Below are 19,835 nucleotides of genomic sequence, written 5' to 3'. Positions count from 1 at the left end.
TTTGGAATTAAATTTAATGTGGAACAAGGCAAGGTTATTTAACAGTTACCGAAGTCACTGATGGTGCATACATTATCATATTTCTCCATATCAAGGACGACAGACATCTTTACATAATATGAACAGAGGTAATTGATGTAAGCTGACTGATGTAATGAATGTTCAAGTAATCACAAATCAGAAGTTACTCTGCAACACTTGATGTACACAGGACATCAAGAGTGCCCTGTCAATCACTCAGTTTATCAAAAACATACTCCATTGCACTCTATTGCCCCTGTCACCCTCCCCCACTCCATTGATGAATAGTAATGGCCCCCAGTTTGACAATTCATTGGCCCTGACACTTGAGATACAGTGTGTCTCTAGTGTTTAGCCAATGGGGCAGCTGATACCATGGTGTCACCTTACCCAACAGATGGTGTCCCTTGTCTCACAAGACCACTCCCCCCACCCCCCCGGCATAAGGGAACTCCCCCGGCCCCCTAGAATAAAAGTCTGGGCAGACCAGCACATTAGGCCTCTCTGATTGTGGCAGCCTTGCTCCAAACTAACGCACATATGTGCATTAACCCACACACATAACATATGCGCACACACTCACACAGGCACTCCTCTCACAGTGTTTTATATCTGGGTTGGTCAAGACTCAACATGTCTGTTCTCACTCAGTTTTTCTAGCAGACAAAGCGAAAACCACTTTGTGAAGACCTTGAGAAAAAAAAAAAAAAAAACCTTGAGAGCCTGAAAGCTTTCTGCGAGTGTGTTGGTTGTATTTTCTGCCAGAAGTGTGTGTGTGTGCATTAATGACCAGTGTAGGTCTGTGTGTGGGTACTGTATGTGTCTGGGCGCGTACCCTTGTGTGTGTCCATGGTTTGATGTGTCTCTGTGTGTGTGCAATTCTGTGTCCCCCAAACAAACACTGTGTCCCAGGTGTAGTCTCTCAGTAGATAAACAGAAACAGGCTGGAGTCACGGTCATGTCAAACAACACTCCCACGCTCCGCTGTATAATTCCAGCAGCCCTTCTGTAAACACATCCCCAAGTCGTACTCCGAGAGATAACCACACTCCAAGAGATAATCACACTCAGAGAGATAACCACACTCCGAGAGATAACCACGCTCCGAGAGATAACCACACTCCGAGAGATAACCACACTCCGAGAGATAACCATGCTCCGAGAGATAACCACACTCCGAGAGATAACCACGCTCTGAGAGATAACCACACTCCGAGAGATAACCACGCTCTGAGAGATAACCACACTCCGAGAGATAACCACACTCTGAGAGATAACCACACTCCGAGAGATAACCACGCTCTGAGAGATAACCACACTCCGAGAGATAACCACACTCCGAGAGATAACCACACTCCGAGAGATAACCACGCTCTGAGAGATAACCACACTCCGAGAGATAACCACGCTCTGAGAGATAACCACACTCCAAGAGATAACCACGCTCTGAGAGATAACCACACTCCGAGAGATAACCACACTCCGAGAGATAACCACACTCCGAGAGATAACCACACAGCTGTAAACTGTTCCACAGATGTACACTTCCATCGTGGAAGCGAGGCTCGAGTGCAGCCTCTCCACCACACGCAACGCAGCCGTGTCGCAAACAATCCCCAGAGCTACCTTTTCCCACTGTGAGCTGTAACATGCCCCCCCCCACACCAACACACACACACACGATCGGTCTGTGGGAACCCTCTACTCATTCTTAACTCCTCGTCAGTGGCACTATGCCCAGCAGGGCCTTTTCAGTGGAGCCATTCAGTACAGCCGTGTCTGTCTTGAGACAAAACGTAACGGGCTCTACTTTAGCGCCGAACAGGGGTTCACTGGGTCTAGAAATCAGCCCATTTTCTTTCCTCAAGGCCGCCACATTGGTCTGTTTTGTGATTAGCCAGGGAATTAGCACTGTACAGAAATATTTTGTCAAGTATAGCGTTAGACTGTCCAATTTCACGTTTCATACCGCAGGGCTTTTCAAATGTTGCAGTAACACCGCAGGCTGCTGCCAGGGACTTGAATAATGTGTGAAATACCTTCTTAGAAAAGCCCCACTGAAAGCCACCCACTTAATCCCACAAAATCAATGTGTCCAGCCGTCATTTACTGTTAGTGTATTCGTTACATTTATCATTTATTTTCCTTCTATACAGTGTTTATTGTAACACATGCATTCATTTATATGTCTTAGGTTGTTCTGTGTGCTGTTGTGTCTCACCTTTGGCCAGGCTGTCATTAAAAGTGAGTTTTGGTTCTCAGTCAACTATTAAACCTGACTACATAACTGAAAATAACTGAGAACACTAGAAGACCTCTTCCTGTGCAGGTCAGTTTGTGTGCAAGCAGACAACATTGCCAGGCACTCCAATCCGTGCTGCCTATTCATGTTTGACAAAGCACAGAACCATCTCTGTTGTTCGTCAGTCCGGACAGTGCACGCGGTCATTGCCGGGAGTTAATCAAATTGGACGAGGAAAAAAAAAAAGAGTTTGTGGCCCGGTTTGTTCTCTGGGATGAACCCCTAACTGAACAAGAAGACCTACTGCCTGTCTGTGCCAAAGAGCATAGGGGCCTGGTGTGTTTCAAATGGAACCCGGTTCCCAATGTTCTAAAACCATCCACCGTTGCATGGAACCGTGTTTACAGTGGAAGACTGGGGGGGTCACTAAGTTGTTCCAAACTAAAAGAAAGCAATTTCCTGAGCTTCCTGGAAGTGCACTCAGTCAAAAAGAGCACATTTCCACTTGTCGTGTAATATCAATCATGGTTCGCCTCTGTCTTTTATTCTCCGGCTGAGCGTTGGCGCTCAAACGAATCTCGCTTTCCACAAAGAACCTTAGAAAACAAAGTTGACCCTTGTTTTCCAATGGTTTCGAATTGAAAAATAGTTATTACACCGCCTTTCTGTCTGTCACTTTCTGACCTATTGGAAGTTGGCACGGTGTGCATGTGACCGCTCGCCCGTTTGCGTGTGTGCCCTGTTTGCAGTGCGTGCCTGTTTGGTGTGTGTGCGTGTTCCGTGTGGGTGGAAGAGTGGGTGCGCGGTCGTGTGTGCACGCAGGCGTGTGCGTGTCCTGCCTAGATAAACAAACCAGGACGAAGCCACAGGGGGCGGGTGAGCATGGTGTCCCCTTTCTGCCAGACCAAGTTCTTCCTGAGTGATTTCATAATTGCTGCCTGCAACACTTCGAGGCAAAATTACGAGCGAGGGGCAACTCGGCATCTCATTTCAATACATTTGCATCGCATTTAAAGCAGAGCAGACACACTCACGGACACACCTCTTCGCGTACTGATGAGCATTTTAATATTCCAGGGTGATTGTTGTGTTGGATTTCTCAGAACACCTGCCGCAGTAACAACTAGCCTGTCTACCACTGCAGTGTGTCAATACGAGACAGGACGTGCATGAGAAACCAAATAAATGACTAAAGTGACTTCTGCTCCAAGTGAATTCACCTACGACTAGTAGTAAAGATGTAAACATTTATACCCGAATCAACACCCGTGCTAACCTCTAGAAACATTGGCTAAAACTGTGAGGTTTAAACCCATTTTATTACCAAGTTCAAATGATATCCTGTTACTCTTCAGGATAATGTTCAACACTTTTTACTATCCTATTAGGCTGTGATAAAAAGTGCAGCTAAAATTCACATTTCAGAACTGACAGGGAGCATTCGTACGTATATATTTATTTTCAATAGATGACAACACATTATTGAAAAAACGTAAATTTCACTGTCATTGTGGGGCATAAGATCATCAATTATAAATTCAGTCTACACACAAGAAAATGTGGAGAAAGTGAAGGGGTCTGAATACTTTTCAAAAGCCACAGTATATAGTATGCCAATAGAGAATGTTTTCATTGTATCAGACACATGTGCATAAATTGTGTGTTTTAAAGTATGTATTTCAACCAGTGATTTTTTATGAATTATACTTTCCATTTATATGCTAACCAGAAGAATTTGCTTCTTTGAAATAAACAATGTCTGGGAATGCACTCAGTATACTTTGTTTCGCAACTTGAAGGATTCCTGTCAGACATTCCAATTACCAACCTAATTTATTACCAATTCCATCCTTATAAAGTTGGATAAAACTAAGTAAAGATATACTCAAACTCACAAGGGCCCTACCAACCTGGAATCTATCATCCTCTGTTAGACAATCAGGGAAGAATTCCCTACAGTATATAACGGAAGAATAATAACTATTAATAATGCATCATAGGGTATCATATTTAGCTTCATACAGCATCACACCGCATCACATTGTAATACTGCATCATACTGTATCATTTTTGGATTCATACAGCATCACACTGCATCATACTGTAATATTACATCATACTGTAAAACAGCATCATACTGTAATATTACATCACACTGTAATACTGCATCATACTATAATATTACATCATACTGTAAAACAGCATCATACTGTATCATATTTGGATTCATACAGCATCACACTGCATCATACTGTAATATTACATCATATTGTAAAACAGCATCATACTGTAATACTGCATCTTACTGTAATACTGCATCACACTGTAATATTACATCATACTGTAATATTGCATCATACTGTAATACTGCATCATTCAGTATCATGCTTTAATACTTCCTCATATAGAATTATACAGTAATACTGTCTCGTACAGAATCATACAATATCATATGGTAATACTGCCTCATACAGAATCATACAGTAATACTGTCTTGTACAGAATCATACAATATCATATTGTAATACTGCCTCATACAGAATCATATCTAGATTAATACAGCATCATGCAGTAATACTGCCTCATACAAAATTATACTGAATCACACAGTAATACTGCCTCATACCAAATCATACTATATCATATGGTAATACTGCCTCATACAGAATTATACTGAATAAGTCCTTTTTGTCTTTAGCCCAGGCGAGACGCTTCTGACGCTGTGTCTTGTTCAAGAGTGGTTTGACACAAGGAATGCGACAGCTGAAACCCATGTCTTGCATATGTCTGTGCGTGGTGGTTCTTGAATCACTAACTACAGCTGCAGTCCACTCTTTGTGAATCTCCCCCACATTTTTGAATGGGTTTTGTTTCACAACCCTCTCCAGGGTGCGGTTATCCCTATTGCTTGTACATCTTTTCCTTCCCTTCGCCTCTCTATTAATGTACTTGGACACAGAGCTCTGTGAACAGCCAGCCTCTTTAGCTATGACCTTTTGTGTCTTGCCCTCCTTGTGCAAAGTGTCAATGGTCGTCTTTTGGACAGCTATCAAGTCAGCAGTCTTCCCCATGATTTTGTTGCCTACAGAACTAGACTGAGAGACCATTTAAAGGCCTTTGCAGGTGTTTTGGGTTAATTAACTGATTAGAGTGTGGCACCAGGTGTCTTCAATATTGAACCTTTTTACAATATTCAAATTTTCTGAGATACTGAATTTACGGTTTTCATTAGTTGTCAGTTATAAACATAAAAATTAAAAGAAATAAACACTTGAAATATATCAGTCTGTGTGGAATGAATGTATGCATTATACAAGTTTCACTTTTTGAATGGAATTACTGAAATAAATCAACTTTTTGATGATATTCTAATTTTATGACCAGCACCTGTATGTGTCCATAATGGACAGATGTTTGGGAGTACAGCGAATGGATGCGTGAGGACTCAATGGGGCGTAATGGAAACAGAAGTGGACCCGGATGCCCCATCAGTCCTCCGGGTCACCCTGGTTCTGTTGACGAGAGACGGGCTGTAGGGCCTCACAGACAGTCAGATGTTAACCCAAACCCACTCTGAGCCTTCACATTTTAACCAGCACCATCTTGGCTCCAGTGTATAAAAATATACAGAGAAAGACTCCAAATTAGAATGTTATGTCATGGTCAGAGAAGTTCCAACATATAGTATAGTTTCTCTTAGAGTCAGAGTGCTGGAAAGTATTCTCTGTGCTGGTGTGAGTTGATTAGTGAATGTGTTGGTTGATTACAGAGCCTCTTCATGCATGGTCTCAATCACCGGAACACACTTAATTAGCTCCACAAGAGCTACTCATCAGACACTTCACACACGCTAACACACGCACACGCACACACACACACACACACACACACACACACACTGTAATGTATGACTGAAACTTTTCATGTTCAATCCACTGATGAACACAATGTATCATACTGTTTCATACTGTTTCTCGGATGTTCAATAGATATAGAGGTTAAGGTTAATGGTTACCAGACCTGGAGGTTAAGGTTGATGGTTACCAGACCTAGAGGTTAATGTTGATGGTTACTAGACCTGGAGGTTAAGGTCAATGGTTACCAGACCTGGAGGTTAAGGTCAATGGTTACCAGACCTGGAGGTTAAGGTTGATGGTTACTAGACCTGGAGTTTAAGGTTGATGGTTACCAGACCTGGAGGTTAAGGTTGATGGTTACTAGACCTGGAGGTTAAGGTTGATGGTTACCAGACCTGGAGGTTAAGGTTGTGTTGTGTTATGTTATGTTTGTTAAGTGTGTTAAGTGTGTACAAAACATGCGTTTAGGAGGCCCACAGAGTCAACTGGGGAGACTTCAGTCCAACAAATGAGCATTTATAAAACAAAGATTTTTGTTTCCCTTTGCATGCACTAAATCTGATCATGCCACTGACTTTGACAATTCCCCAGACATAAATAAACAGCGGATAACATTTCAAAATGAGATGACTGCTATTCTTGAACTCTTCATGAGTGATTGAGTGTGTATCCATGCATGTGCATGTACACAATTGCCTGTATGAGCACGTGAGTCCATTCAAGCATACATGTGCAAGCCTGTGGAAAAGTAGGAAGGTGGAAAGTTACACAAAAAAAAGAACAAAAGCCTGGAAAAACTCAGATTAGGGTTAGATAACCCGTCACGATCGGAGCCTGGCCTGGGGACATTACACACGCAAACCCACAATGCACTGCTCACCAGAGAGGCAACCTAAGTGCAAGTCCTCAGGGCTGTTAGAGACTTTCTCTGTATGGTTCAGGACAGAAGTGGTAAAGACATCATGTTTCTCTGTATGGTTCAGGACAGAAGTGGTAAAGACATCATGTCTCTCTGTATGGTTCAGGACAGAAGTGGTGAAGACATCATGTCTCTCTGTATGGTTCAGGACAGAAGTGGTGAAGACATCATGTCTCTCTGTATGGTTCAGGACAGAAGAGGTAAAGACATCATGTCTCTCTGTATGGTTCAGGACAGAAGTGGTAAAGACATCATGTCTCTCTGTATGGTTCAGGACAGAAGTGGTGAAGACATCATGTCTCTCTGTATGGTTCAGGACAGAAGTGGTGAAGACATCATGTCTCTCTGTATGGTTCAGGACAGAAGTGGTAAAGACATCATGTCTCTCAATATGGTTCAGGACAGAAGTGGCGAAGACATCATGTCTCTCAATATGGTTCAGGACAGAAGTGGTAAAGACATCATGTCTCTCTGTATGGTTCAGGACAGAAGTGGTAAAGACATCATGTCTCTCTGTATGGTTCAGGACAGAAGTGGCGAAGACATCATGTCTCTCTGTATGGTTCAGGACAGAAGAGGTAAAGACATCATGTCTCTCTGTATGGTTCAGGACAGAAGTGGTAAAGACATCATGTCTCTCTGTATGGTTCAGGACAGAAGTGGTGAAGACATCATGTCTCTCTATATGGTTCAGGACAGAAGTGGTGAAGACATCATGTCTCTCTGTATGGTTCAGGACAGAAGTGGTAAAGACATCATGTCCCTCAATATGGTTCAGGACAGAAGTGGTAAAGACATCATGTCTCTCAATATGGTTCAGGACAGAAGTGGTAAAGACATCATGTCTCTCTGTATGATTCAGGACAGAAGTGGCGAAGACATCATGTCTCTCTGTATGGTTCAGGACAGAAGTGGCGAAGACATCATGTCTCTCTGTATGGTTCAGGACAGAAGTGGTAAAGACATCATGTCCCTCAATATGGTTCAGGACAGAAGTGGTAAAGACATCATGTCTCTCAATATGGTTCAGGACAGAAGTGGTAAAGACATCATGTCTCTCTGTATGGTTCAGGACAGAAGTGGCGAAGACATCATGTCTCTCTGTATGGTTCAGGACAGAAGTGGCGAAGACACATATTCCCTTCCTAGTTTCTCAGAGGACTCTTTATCCCTAAGCCTTGTTCCAATCAAATGTTGTTGCGTTAATAAACACTGAGTTAGCCTTCAGCAAGCTTGGTCCTAGGCTGTTAATATAGAGATGTAACACAGCAGGATATAGGCCAGGAGTATTCAACTTTGGACCTCAAAGACAGTTTCACCCCATGTTTTTATTGTAACCCCCTAATCAGGGAATTTTTAGACCTGGGACAACAGGTGGGTTGAATTAATGATGAGATAGGAGGCTAAGTCCCTGGTTAGGAGGTTGCAATGGACAAATGGAGGGGAAGTGGCTTTGAGGTCCAGAGATGTATTGGCCTACCCTTGATATAGGCTGCTCATTAGACATTAAAAAGAAGAGACACTCAATTCAGTTTTTCTTTTCAGAGGGGTCCGTTATGGTCTCTGGTCCTCTGGGTTGCCTTGTTGTTTTGTAAAATATGGTGAAATAGTATATATTAAATGACAAAGTTGTACAACATTATTATAAATGTCACCCTGCAACTAACTGAACATACTTTGCATTTAACACGCAGGCGTCGCAATAAATAGCCTTTAATTAGATAATGAATTAATTAGGATTCATGAATTAATAATGATTAATTATGCAATTTCATATCTACCTATGTTGTCTATCCACTTTTGAACTGACTACTTAGTTACCATACATTCCAACAGGCTAATAACCAAAATGGCCGACAATTCTGGTACCTTCCATATATTCCTGGGAGAAATTAATATACTCAGGTATCGTCAACGTGTCGTCCCACGACTGTCACCATCCTGAAAGGTGTTTACAAACCGTTCAAAATGATTGTTGACTACACCCGAGCGTCTTCATATCAACAGTATAAGGGACTGCTTACCCACTTAATTTATGGGATTGTGTAAAGCCCATCCGGGGAGGACTGCGTGTACGTCCTACAATGCCAGCAGGCATGCAACACAGGCAGGTCCTGAACAAATTCAGACAATGGGTTCCCCGAGGCAGAGAAATGCATAAATTACAGTCAATAAAAATGTGTTTTCGCTTAGTTTTTGTTTACTTCTTAAAGAACAAACTTAGTTCATAAAACAACTTACATGTTTAAAAAACAGTTCCAACTTCAAGGTAGCCCTGTAGCCTACCCAGTTGAATTCAATAGGCCTACTCCTTAGAAAACCCTAACATCACTCGTATATATTGAAAAAAAATTGTACTGATATACTCCGTTTTGGAATCATAGATGTGAAAGAACCCCCCCCCCCCCCCCCAAAAAAAAAAAAAAAACAGGAAAATAAAGTCTGAACCTCAATTGTCTTTTAATGATTCGCATCCAGTAACTCAGGTTCTTGACTTCATTTCCCCAGGCGCACCTGAGGTGGATTAGAAAGTTGTAGGAGAATCGTTAGTTGCCTGGCAACTGGGGGTTAGAAGTGTTGGTTCTGCAGACTTTCCAGTCTTCTCCTTGTTGGTTCATGAATAGACAGTTAGAGGCATTTCAGCGACATGATTATGCCCAATTTGTCATCGTTGTGAAAATCTCAGAAGACACCGCGACGCAAATCATGAAGGACACATCTGCAGCTAATTACAGACCTCTGGGAGGAGGGATCGGATGATGACTTGATAAAGAACAGTGTCAACGACTAAGCCTACAGCACGATTAAGAGCCTTCATAAAGGGTTGCACAGATCAACACGACCAACTGATCTTAGTAAAACCTAGCTAGAGTCAGATGCATTGTGGGTACAGTCGTTATGTAATTGGTCTAGTGTGAAGGAAGATGACGGATCATTTTGCAAGCCAGCGCAAACTAGTGTTGACACCTCAACAAAAACTACATCAGAACGTCTACGTGCAGAGAACTTACAATCTACACAAGCATTTGACTGGAGGAATACATAGATCTATACTGTCCCTTACAATGCGCAACGCAGTAGACGGCAGGTGGATTTACCTGAGAGTCTTTTTTTATTTGGGATACCTATAGGCCTAAATCAGCCTACTACAGTATTTTATATTGCAGGTGGTCGGGGTCAATGAATCCCAGGATTTTCACGCTTTTCCAGGGGAGTCAGACTGACCTGTCTGTAATATTGGGGGGTAATGACCCCCCCCCGTCTCCCCTAATTATACACCCCCGACTACAGCCAATCACCCCTGACGGAAAATGTCCATTATTTTACTCAAAATAACTCAAGATTATAGAAAACAATGATATATTAATTAACATTGATTTCCACTGGCGTTTGGCCTGAGCCACGCAAACCCACCCGATCAAGCAAGCTTAAATGAAATGCTGCACAGTGTTTAAGGTAATCTTGTGGGATCAGGGGGCTTTGCGAGGCCTTCTGGGAACAGATTGCTGGAAGTCTCTGCTGTGCCCTGATTTATCTAAGCACTAATAATGTGTGTTTCTAACCAGTCCTCCAGCACCACTACCCCCATGTGGCAAGATTGCAGTATTATCTGACAGTAAAAGGTGCTGGAAGGGACCACTAAACCGTTGACTCCCTGACAGTGGCTGAACTTCGGTCATTAAAGCCGGTTGTTCAAACAAGACACATTTTACATCGCTGCAGGGCAGTAATCAGTAATCCAACGCTGGGAGAAGTCCATGCACAAGACAAAATTACGACATTATCAAAACGTAATACAAGACAAATGAACATCTGGAAAACATAGTTTCCCACTTTGAAACAGAAACATTTGATAAGAGAGGGAGAGAGAAAGAGAGTGGTTGCAACCCGGTCTCAGGGGAATACATAGACTATTTTATGTAAATATTTGACAGACGAATTTGTCAGATTATTTCCAGATTTGTATTTTTTATTGGCTGGAACAGTTTTGAACACACATCCTGCAGCTCCTCAGACAGGTGCACTGCCCACTGCTCCAACTATGAATTTACTGATACAGGTAGTGAGTAGTGGTGTTACAAGGTCAGTATGTTCAAGTAATTTTCTCTCTAACCCTAACCCAAATCTTAACCCTAACCTTACCCCAGTGCCGTGATACTTAAGCTTAACCCAAATCCTAACCTTAACCCCAGCGCCGTGATACCTAACCAAACCTTAACCTAACGTTTTTTTTCTAACCTTACCCCAGACCTTAATCCTAAGTGGTCGGTGGGGATTTCGGCCGGATTTCACTACTTGGACATTTTGGGTCCTAGATTCATTTCTGTAACAGATACAACCTATTATGATGTATCCTGGTTATCACAACCCCCTTGGCTACAATAAAAACACATAAAAACAGACTTCTGGGTCACCATTTTAAAAACTCATCTATTGGAAAGGCAAAAAAATATTTTTCGGTAAACGTTTCTGCCATTCAGCATAATGTATTTTTTTTTGAAAGCATCATAAAGTTTTGTGTCAGTGGTATTCCCTCATATTTTTATGCCTTTACTATCAAATTACACTGTATTGGGATGAAAATAATGAAGAAATAAAATAATAGAAGGTAAACAATATAGGCACCCCCAAAAAATGGTTCTTCTACCTAGAAATAAAACACAATAAAATGAGAAATAATTATTTTATATCACTTCTTTTGGGGTGTAATGACGCAAAACGGCGCTAGATCGCTAGTTACGTTTGGACTTATATAATTTATAAACTCAGTAAAATGACCAAATTCTTCCCAAAAACTCAAGAACACCCCCACCTAACACTTAACCCTAACCCCCTGTGTTGACTACATTTTTCTTTTTATATCATATTTATAATCAAAACATCATATATAGTAATGTACACCCTTATAATCCCTATTCTTGTCTACACATTAGTCTTTCTAAGATGCATGGTCAATGTCATTGCCTAGTGAAAAGTTCCCATAGCAACCCAAACAACACACAGACAACCCAAATTATACACGGAACGCTTCAAGAAAGTGGCTACAAATAATATACCATTGAAATCGGACGATTATGGCGATTCTATTTTTATAAATATTTGTGCAAATGAGCACTGTCCACAGATCCGCGGATGTCGACAAGACACTCTAACCCTAACCCCAGTGCTGTGATACCTAACCTTAACCCCAGTGCTGTGTTACCTAACATTAACCCCAGTGCTGTGTTACCTAACGTTATTTATGCATTTATGACTTTGTAGTAACCTTGGAAAGGCCATTACTTGTCCCTCCAAACCCATAATCCTTGTGTGGAGCAGTGGGTAGGATGCCTGCCTGCAGAGCTGAATTTTGCTAGTTTGAAACACGGCTTGGATGTTTTTTGCAAATTCCTAATGTACGATACCTTTTAGTAGCATTTGTAACATATCATGTTTTCGTACCATTCATAACATATGATACGTTTGTCTGGCATTCGTAACATATTATATTTTTTTATAGCGTTCGTAACATTTTAGCCAATTTGTAATGTATTATGTTTTGGTAGCCCATTGTAATGTAACCTAACGTAACGTAACATGACATACGATTTACGTAAAATAATCTACGTGTTCCCCTGAGACCAGGTTGCAACAAGAGAATGGAAGAAATATGTACATCCAAACCAAGTGGTATTCATGCCTTCCCTGAGGAGTATTTTCCCCAACATTCCATTCATCATCAATATCTCCATTTTAGTTATGATACCGAAACATGCAGCAATGTAGGAAAGAGTAAAATACGCCCCCCCCCTCAACTTCCTGCAATTCTCCCAACACAGACCAAGCCATCATCCTCCACACTCCATTTCTCCACTCCTCACAAATTTAAGTCAAACGATAATGAATTGATTCAGAGCAGGCTTTGGCGTCTGGTGCATCGCCTGAAGGCAGGTAGCTGCAGCTATACCCTAAATGAATTAGCCCATTGACGTGAGTGGCAGTGCGCTGAGCCCTGGGACTCCGGGGGCCTGCCGTTGGCGTGTGATAAATGTGTGGAATTAGGCGCCCGGCTGCCAGAGTTGGTGTCGGAGATGAACAGGCTCCCGGGCATCCATCAGCGCCCCGGGAGGTCTGTCTGAACACATAGTCAGGAAGCCTGACGCCCGGGGACTAGCTGGCACTGTCATGCAGTGGGCACTGGCACAGACGTAAAGGCAAAGATGGGGATTACAGGCGAGGGAGAGAAAGACAGAGTGAATCACATTTAGTGAGAGCGTAAACTAGAGAAAGAAACAAGAAATATATGTGTATATATATATATATATATATATACACATAGCACAGCACTGGGGTTAAGGTTAGGGTTAAGGTTAGGTATCACAGCACAGGGGTTAAGGTTAGGGTTAAGGTTAAGTATCACAGCACAGGGGTTAAGGTTAGGGTTAAGGTCTGGGGTAAGGTTAGAAAACTAAAATGTTAGGTTAAGGTTTGGTTAGGTATCACAGAGAGAGAGAGAGAAATACTTATATATTTATAGATATATACCGATACAGAGAAGAAGAGAGTATGTTAATGATTTTGTATTATTATTTTGGCGTACTAATGATACTTTTCCAATGTAGATAAACACAGTTTTGGTTTGGATTGAGAAAGGCTGAAATTTGTCCACTCAGCCTATGGTTTATGTCAAGTTTATATACAAACTTGCCCCCAATGTTTAAATCAAAGAAGTATTCTCAACAGTTGTCTTTCTATGAGCAAAATATTTGTCCTCAATTTAGTTTGAAATAGAATATCATTGAAATAGAAAGCTACAGCATTGGCTTTAAAACTTTTTTTTATTTCATCTGGTAGACCAAAACCAGACAAAGACAACACATTTTCATAACCGGCTAGTTCAGGACAGGAGATGGAGAAGGCCGTATTTAGATAACACACAATCTTCCTCCAGTTTCCTCCTTGTATATTCATAACCACTCAGAGAGATTCATTTCGTTTAATTTTCTTCCTTGCATTCTGTAAACTCTCAGATGAGCGAAAGCACTTCACTTGACCTCAGGACCGGAAACGTGTCCTGGATTTAATATGACTCCGACAGGGACAGGAGAACGTCAGTGACCCTACATGCTATCAGACTGGACTAAATCATGTACAGTAACGCTCCATCTTGAGTCAAATCTCAAGTACTTTGTACTTACAGCCTGAAACGTTGGTCATGATTTTTTCATCTGGTCTGGGGCCTTCGTCCAGCCTTTGCAGGACTTTGGAGGGAGGGTGTGAACCACATCAATTGTCACCCTTCATTGCATTTTCACAACACAGCTGTCTACCCCGTTTGCCTCCATTCCAGTCTTCCATTGATATATTTCCACGTTTGTTCACTACATCCTCTTATCTTCTTGGGCCACAGCACCTCTACTGATCTAGTTTCTAAGTCATTGGGGGTTTTTGTGAGAGAGCGGTACTTGGAATAAATTCAGTCCCGAAATGGACATTTTGGACAGACACAATGGGAACTTGGCTCTGTCACTGGGCTTCTGCACCCGGAGGGAATCTGTGACTCACAAAACCTCAACGAATATGTCCGCTGCCACCACATTACTGACAACTCATTCCATTAGCAAAGAGGGTGTTCTTGGTGCATTAGTGTGCGTTTGTGCATATAAGGTATGCATGTGTGTGTACGAGACATGGTCTCCCAAGAGGCATACTGAAACTTAGATTTGCATCAGCTTCTAACTCTACATTCTCATTTCCCCTCTGGACCACTGTCATTCCCCCTGTGAGGAAAAGCATATGTCCTTCTGATTATACTGTATGTTCCCATTATAAAGTAATAACTTTCCAGCGAGGCTCGGAATATCCCGACCACACAGGCCCCCTGCCGATGGTCTGGGTCCATCTCCTTCTGGTCTTCCTAGCCTCTTGTTCCTGCAGTCATGTCCAAAATACGTATTATTCCAAGGATCAAAAGTATAAAACCAAGGTCACATGTAACAAATGGTCCCTCCCTGAGTTGGACATAAGATTAACTTCCTGGGTTAGACATTTAAGAAACCTCCCAAGGTTAGACGCAAGGTGAACGTCCCAGAGTTAGACGCAAGGTGAACGTCCCAGAGTTAGACGCAAGGTGAACGTCCCAGAGTTAGACGCAAGGTGAACGTCCCAGAGTTAGACGCAAGGTGAACGTCCCAGAGTTAGACGCAAGGTGAACGTCCCAGAGTTAGACGCAAGGTGAACGTCCCAGAGTTAGACGCAAGGTGAACGTCCCAGAGTGAGACGCAAGGTGAACGTCCCAGAGTTAGAGGCAAGGCGAACGTCCCAGAGTGAGACGCAAGGTGAACGTCCCAGAGTGAGACGCAAGGTGAACGTCCCAGAGTTAGACGCAAGGTGAACGTCCCAGAGTTAGACGCAAGGTGAACGTCCCAGAGTTAGAGGCAAGATGAACGTCCCAGAGTGAGACGCAAGGTGAACGTCCCAGAGTTAGACGCAAGGTGAACGTCCCAGAGTTAGACGCAAGGTGAACGTCCCAGAGTTAGAGGCAAGGTGAACGTCCCAGAGTTCACACACAACCCTGACGTACATGAGGATCAGAGCTTTGCACAGACGTCACCACTCTGACCTTCACATTACTATGATCTGTGTATTACTCGCTTACTCAGCCCTTTATACAGTCAAAGAGCCTTCGGGACCAGTCGAGATACGACGAGTCTGCATTAAAACTCCCGGAGGGCACCAACGAATATAGAAATGGATTTCCTACGAGATGTTTCCAGAGGAGGTCCAACAAATGCAGACCGTTAGACTTCTAGCGAGTAACACATCAGACCACGTATAGTCAGAACGCTGAGGTAAATCGCTCGAGGTATTTTTCGCGCTGCGAGACTCGCACATCTGACCCCATAGATGAAGCCAGCAGGATTACGCCACATTCGATGCGAAAATCCCCCAAATACTTCTGCTGGTCCAGACTCAGGAGGCACCTGCGGACTGTCAGTTGAAGTTGAGGCCGTCTGTGATGGTGCTTAGTGAGGAGGGAGTAACAACGGGCAGAGCCTGTAGTCAGGGGTTAATGTCCTCTACGACTTTACAGAATGAGTGTCCAAGACAGAAGAGTCAGTTAGGAGAGAGAGAGATAGAGAGAGCAGGGGAGGTGCTTTTATTTGACCTGCTTTAATCATAAATCCTCATTACATTAAACCCCCTGCCGCACACACACACACTCTAAAACCAAGCTGTGCTACCACAAGCTAGATACACTCCCACTAACCTGTGTATAAACACACAGGACCGCTCATAACCTGGCACAACTTTACAAATGTACATTCAAACACCTCCTTCGTCCCGTCCCCCCACCTCCCAATCCCAGACAGACCCCCCTCGCCCCTCCCTCATTCCCTCCCCCAGCCTCAGCCTCCCAACCCCAGCCAGCCCCTCTAGCACCTGACCACTGCAAATAAATTCCCATGGTTAATCATCTGGTAAAACCCCAAGCCAACCTTCAGGGACGCAGGGATCATTTCCTAAAACAAGGAGCACTGGGTCCGTTGCCCTCGCACCTCCGACCCGGGTCCTTCTCGTTAACCCAACCGACAACTTCGGTTCAGACACTCAACACAACAGGTTTTCGCCCGTTTCCCTGCCAGAATAACTGGGCTCCATCCCCACACTGAGGAGCACCCCAAAACTTCACTCAAAAAGAATCTCTGGATTGTAGCGGTATCTTTCCTGGCATGCAGAAAACACGTGATGTGGAGCCAGAGACGTTGCACAAAACGGACACCCCTTCCCCCGAGAAAACCCAAGCCATCCAGGGCTTCATGTAACAATCTCGACTGGAGGTCCCTGACCTTTTGAAAACTGGGAGGTTTCAGAGCACACGCAACCAGCCATGTGACAGACAGAGAGCGAACGAGAGAAAGAGAGAGAGAGAGAGAAACGAGGTAAATGATAACATCAGAGCTAAACCATGGTGGAGAAGGAAACTGACCGTCAGCGAAGCCCCAAGATTCCCCCATACAAGCTCCAGCCCTCACGTCGTTTGGGCCAGTCAGGGTAGCCCGCTCTGACAGGTTAGAGGTGGTGATGCCCTAGGTTTGCCTCATTCCACACAATACAGACGTTTTCCCTTCTTTAGAGGAATATCCACCACGGCGTCAGTCTCCCACGACCTCGGGAAAGACGGCATTTGACCGTGAAAAGTCCCGTTCCCAGGAGCCACCGCCGATTTTCACTGTTTATTTACATTAGTTACCATGGATGAGTACTGGGCAACGCGTAAAAAGTGGCCCACGCCTCAGACGAACGTTATTGCGAGCCGAGAGCTGTCGAAGAGGAGGAGAGACTAGACAGGCCGGTTACGTAACACAGCGGGCCACTTAATTTGTTTTTTTGTCTGCCTGGCGTTTCTTCCACACCACTGTAAAGGTTTGACTCAGAGACAATTACATCAGGAGATTGTTGCATTATACATGGTCAATTATACTCCTTGGTCTGTCTCTTGATGGCACACAGTTTACGACGCACACACACACACACACACACACACACAAACAGACACGTACCCACGCTCAAACGCGTAAACACATTTTCCAAAATGCCAGCGATGGTTTCTGGGTGAGAACAGCGTGTTCTTAGTTTATAGCTGCCCCTTGACCCCATGAAGTATATCCATAACTCAGCAGCGCTGCTGTGACGAGCAATCGTGAACACATACACACACACACACACACTACACAAACACAAACACTACACATACACAAACACACACACAGCCAAAGCACTGGGAGAGGCGATAAAAATCTCTTGCGCACAAATGGTGGTTACGGCATATATCTGAAACCCATTTGTAAGAACACGGCTTCCCCTGTTGTCATAACTGCTGTACTCACCCCATGGTGGAGAAGCGCTTCCCTCTCCCTTCTGATCAACAAAACCTCTGACACAGCGTCTCTTCTCTTACTCTCCCTCCCTCTGTTTCCCTCTTCTCCCCTGTGCAACTTTTCCCCTATCTGGCAAGAGCTCAGCGAGTACTGGACGTTTATTTATACCCTTTTTTGGGAGTAGAGGGGACGGAAGGGACGGAGGGATGGAGGGGACGGAGGGATGGAGAGAGGGAGGGATGGATGGAGAGAGGGATCCCTGGTCGCTCCCTCCGACCTGCAGGCCTGCCTCCTCCTATCTGTCTGTCCTTTAACTCACTCCCTCTCTCTTGCCTTCTCATCACACTCTTTCCCTTCCTCTCCCCCCTCTCTTTTCTCCCCTTGTCCTGCTTCTCTTCTCTCCCAATCCCTCCACTCTCCTTTCTTTCTTTCTCTCCCTCGCTCCTCTCTAATTTCTCCCTCCCCATTCTCACTCACCACCTCCTCTCTCTTCTCTCACTCTTCCATTAGATGTCCCCATCTCCCTCCCCTCCTTGTACTCTTTCCCACTTCTCTCTCTCTCCTTCTTCTCTCTCCCCCTCCCCCTCCCCCTCCCCCTCAGCTCCTTATCATCCAACAACTCTCCAAACACACACACACACACCTCAAACACACGTCCTTTAACCATGGCTGTGTATAGTTCTTTATATCTGCTGGTAACTAGACTCCAGGGTCCAGTTCTGGTTGATACTGTGTTTGACCCCCTGGGACCAACATACAGTACTCCCTCTCCATTCCTAACAAGTCTCTGGAGCTTCACCTACTGAGAACAACACCCTGTGTGTGGTAAGACATTATACAGCCACCTCAACGGTAGGTGAGGGGGTTGGATATGTGAGTGGGTTGGATATGTGAGTAGTATGATATAGGTTTGGCAGTTCATATTCTAGCCTTCACATCACTGAGTGTGTGTGCTCGTGCGTGCATGAGTGCAGAGGTGCGTGTGTGTGTTGTATGCCTTTTGGTCATATTTTGTTTTCCGGAGCCAAAGGCAGAAGCACTGTGTCACCCTAACGATGAGGACAGCGTTTCACATGTCAGAGCGTCTGCGTGCTCTGAAAGGACAGTTGATCAGGGTGTCCCCTGAACCCTAACCTTTACCCTCAAGCCTAACCCAAATGTGACCATTTTAAATGTCATGTTAACCCGGGAAAGTCTGCTCACTCATTGCAGATGCACAAAAAAATAAGGCTCAGGAGATGACCCAAATGCAGACCCAAACGCAGACTCAAACGCAGACCTAAACGCAGACCCAAAACGCAGACCCAAACGCAGACACGGGAATGTAGTTCCAAAGCTATTTATTGAGAGCAAATGCAAGGGGAGGTCAGGGACAGGCAGAGGTTTCGATACACGGTCGGTGAGGCTTGAAGGACATGTAGATGAAAGCAGGTTCAGTACTAGAAGTAACACTGGAAGCAGAAACAGGAAACCGCAAGGATTCTTGGGAAAAGACACAGGAAGAACTGGCACGGGAACAAGGTAATGGCGCAGATAAAATTCCTAAGGGGTAATGGGGTTATGAGTGACACCTGGTGGGGGCGGACCACAAAGACAGAACAGGTGGAAGGAATCAGGGCGTGACAGATGTAGACCTTCCCCAAATGTGTGTGAAATTAATGTGTATTTCTTGATCAATTATACCTCAACATTTTGTATTTTGAGTCTAAAATCAAGCAAAAATAAGAAACAACAGATTTCATATTATTATTAATAATTTATTATTATCATTTATATTCATATTTTGTATATATTATTTATAATATTTTGATAGACTGACAAGGTGAACTGCTCAATAAGTTATCACTGGGAACAGTTTGCTTTGAGACAGAAAAAGGTACACACTAAACCACACACACATTCAGGAACACACAGACACACACAGACACGCATAC

General features: G+C 43.7%; 1 protein-coding gene across 1 annotated transcript in view; it reads right to left on the bottom strand.

Annotated features, from left to right (window-relative positions):
* pde5ab (phosphodiesterase 5A, cGMP-specific, b) overlaps window positions 1–18,142 on the bottom strand; it is a 54,763-nt gene extending 36,621 nt beyond the window's left edge. Inside the window, exon 1 of the mRNA XM_034290531.1 lies at window positions 17,911–18,142. Within this exon, the coding sequence (XP_034146422.1) occupies window positions 17,911–17,915 (5 nt within the window). The 5' untranslated portion in view covers window positions 17,916–18,142. The remainder of the gene's footprint in view (window positions 1–17,910) is intronic.
* Between the last annotated feature and the right edge of the window lie 1,693 nt (window positions 18,143–19,835).

This window comes from Esox lucius, chromosome 24 (genome assembly GCF_011004845.1).
Source record: "Esox lucius isolate fEsoLuc1 chromosome 24, fEsoLuc1.pri, whole genome shotgun sequence".
NCBI lineage: Eukaryota > Metazoa > Chordata > Actinopteri > Esociformes > Esocidae > Esox > Esox lucius.
This window is presented reverse-complemented; position numbering and strand designations above follow the sequence as displayed.